This window comes from Arachis stenosperma, chromosome 3 (assembly GCF_014773155.1).
Source record: "Arachis stenosperma cultivar V10309 chromosome 3, arast.V10309.gnm1.PFL2, whole genome shotgun sequence".
Lineage (NCBI taxonomy): Eukaryota > Viridiplantae > Streptophyta > Magnoliopsida > Fabales > Fabaceae > Arachis > Arachis stenosperma.
In genome coordinates this window covers 149579972-149582887 of record NC_080379.1, presented here as the reverse complement: position 1 = coordinate 149582887, position 2916 = coordinate 149579972, and the positions used below count along the sequence as shown (strand labels likewise).

At 31.3% G+C, this 2916-nt stretch overlaps 1 protein-coding gene across 1 annotated transcript; it reads right to left on the bottom strand.

Moving 5' to 3' along the window:
- Positions 1-1010: 1010 nt before the first annotated feature.
- On the bottom strand, positions 1011-1896 carry LOC130966887 (uncharacterized). Its single transcript, XM_057891710.1, has 2 exons — positions 1643-1896; positions 1011-1212 (listed from the first exon to the last, which is right to left on the bottom strand). Exons 1-2 carry the CDS (start codon positions 1894-1896, stop codon positions 1011-1013), a joined length of 456 nt encoding a protein of 151 aa, XP_057747693.1.
- Positions 1897-2916: the final 1020 nt, after the last annotated feature.

Genomic DNA, 2916 nt, shown 5'->3' with positions numbered 1-2916 from the left:
ACTCAAATATAATTCAATTAGATACTTGGCCCCATGCCCCTGCTATATCAATTTTTCTCTGACTTGAGAAATTTTGTAGATGTGAAAATAAGATGAGGACATGGAATTGAAGAATGTGATGCAAACCCATGAGCATAAGCCAGTGAGCGTACACCACAAATCCCATATTATCCCCAAAATCCTTATCTTTATTCTGATTTTATTCAATCATTATATTATACATTAAATCATTTATGGGCAAAATAGATTCCACTGGCAAAATGATTGTTAATATGATAAAAGGAAAATATTGGAGGTTAAATTTGTTAAAAAAATAAAAAAAATAAAAAATCAACTATAACATAAATCAACTCAAATCAATCTTTTGTATTTCTAATTTTAAAATTCAAGAATTAGGTTAGTGAAGAGTTATTTTTTTTATAACAGATTTTCTATTTTTTAACTAATTGATTGTAATTAGTTAGAATCCTAGTTAGTTTCTAGCGGAACCCGAAAAAATAAATAGAAAATTGGCTAAATTCAATTACAAAGTGTTGTAAAGAAAAAATATTGGTCATTTAATATCTCTTTTGATAGAAAAATATTATTTTTATATAAGTTTACCCTATTGTTATAATCTCATCTCTGATATGTATTTATGCGGAAATTCACCGAAGCTACTCAACAGCAGTTTGGATCATTTGCACGGTAACAGCCTAGTTTGGAAGCAAAAACTTTCATGAAAAGACGCTCTTAATAATGCCACCAATTTTTTGATACTGCACATGAGATGTAATGATTGTTTATGTTTTGTCATAAAAAACAAGTGATATAATATTTGTTGGAGATAAGGTTGAATGTTCTTTTCTATTCTTCAATATCTGAATATCTATGCACCTTACTCTTTCCAAACATTTAACCTAATTAACTAGTTGGAGCAATAATGTAAGAAAGCAAAGAAAATGAAAGTTACTTTCACATAGCTTCCTATCACCTTCACAAACAGCAGTATATACTTGTGAGATTTTGCATCAGAGTTCCGCTTGAGATTCTTTCTCAGAGTCAGTTTGTGTAACCTTTACTGTTGTCTTATGAATAGCTTCTCCGACCACTTTTGCTGCTGATCTTGCACTTTCCTTAACAGTTTCTTTGCTTGTGTCAAAACTCTTCTCAGCCGCATCCATCATTGTTCCTTTGACACTATCAGCTCCTCTATCAGCCCCACCCCTAAAGCTGACCACCAAAACATGTATACATACATACCATTGATTTTATTAATTCCCTTGTTTTATATGGAAACATACTATTTACTTAGATGATCACAAATCTAATATCTCACAATCACAAGAATAATGGTAAACTTTATAAATGGTAGAGTTCATTTTTCTGTCTGTAAACAGAGATATTCTTACATAAATACAAATTTAACAAATCATTTTGAAGTGCATTTACAATTAAAATGGATCCCCATCTAACTTTAGTTTAATATACATTTATTATTTATAGACCGCACCAAGTATTGTATGGGCCTAAGAATAAAGCACTAAATTTGTGTTTACAGGAAAATTGTGTTGATCTGATATGTTAAATTTGTGGTCACACAAAAATTTCTGTGCGTATAAAGATATAATAATCTAAAGGGTGTCTAAAGAACCGAGCTTACTCAAGATCTGGTGGGGAAAACTGCATCTGCAAGTCATGTATGACGGTTTTGATTTTCTCCCATGAACTTTCTTGGGATTTTCTAAATAGAGAAATGGTGTCCATTACTATCCTGGAGAGAAGTGGTTTTTCAGGGTAGTTGTTTTGATTAATATGTTGGCTACCTTCATCAGGTGCTATAGGCTGAAACTGAAGAATGAATGGGACACAGAACAGAAGAAAGAATAAAAGGGAGGTTCCGTTGAATCTATCCATCTCAATATGTAATGAAATCTTCAAGGTTTGAGAGAGGGAGGGAGGAATGACAATGTATGTGGCTGGTTTGCGGTTTCTGCATTTTGAACCCGTTCAAGCTACGTGGCCTTCGCATCTTGCATGTAGTGATTCGTTGGTTCTTGAATACTTCAAACATAATTATCTTTTGGCATCCATGTATTATAAATAAAATAATAAGTCACTCAATGCATTGAATAGTTATCATTTTTTTATGAATTTAATAATTTTTGGCAGTATAAAATTACATTACCAATGCATTGAAATTAATCTCTTTGCAAATTAAGACATTAGATACTCTTAATGTCTCATTTGAAGAGATAAAGTGTAATCTTTCATCATATATTTTATAAATAGAACTAAGAAAAATATAAAAATAAATATTAAAAAATTAAAAAGATCACACTTTACATTCTCAATTAAAAAAGAATTGAGAGAATTTAATCCTATCTTTATATCGTCCTTAACATTATGTTAAAATTCTATATATCTAAATAACATTTACCTATCCACGAGAACCCCTCCAAAGTTTTGGTGGGTGGTGTAGATCAATAACCTCACCCTAACAATTTTGTGGAAATTAAACTTCTACTGACAATTAAAAATGGCTCTCGTGTTTACATGCACTCTCATGAAGAACATCTCCATTACTTATTTATATTCATCAGGTATGAAAACTGCTTGAACGGATTTTAAAAGTTTCACAAAGTTGATCATGTTCATAAATCAAACCCAAATTACTCAGATTTCTTTAGCATGCGATTAAGCATCAATAAACTAAAGTTCTTTCAAAGGCCAACTTAAAACTTGGGAAACAAAAGATCCATCTCATTCGCAAAAAAGTACGGAGTATTGTTGTCGTTTCCAACTATAGGGGAAGATAGGTATGACATAACAGGAATAGACCATTTATCATATAATTCTTCCCAAACTTTGATCAAGTAGCTCCTCCTTCCCACTGAGGAAAGGCCTCTAAAAATAATGAATGAATCAATAGAAAAG

Excerpts from the sequence above, each read along its gene's own strand:
- LOC130966887 (XM_057891710.1), bottom strand. The coding sequence starts at position 1,896 with ATGGATAGATTCAACGGAACCTCCCTTTTATTCTTTCTTCTGTTCTGT. Across the intron at positions 1,213-1,642 it reads TTTTCCCCACCAGATCTTGA|CTTTAGGGGTGGGGCTGATA; the intron begins GTAAGCTCGGTT and ends TTTGGTGGTCAG.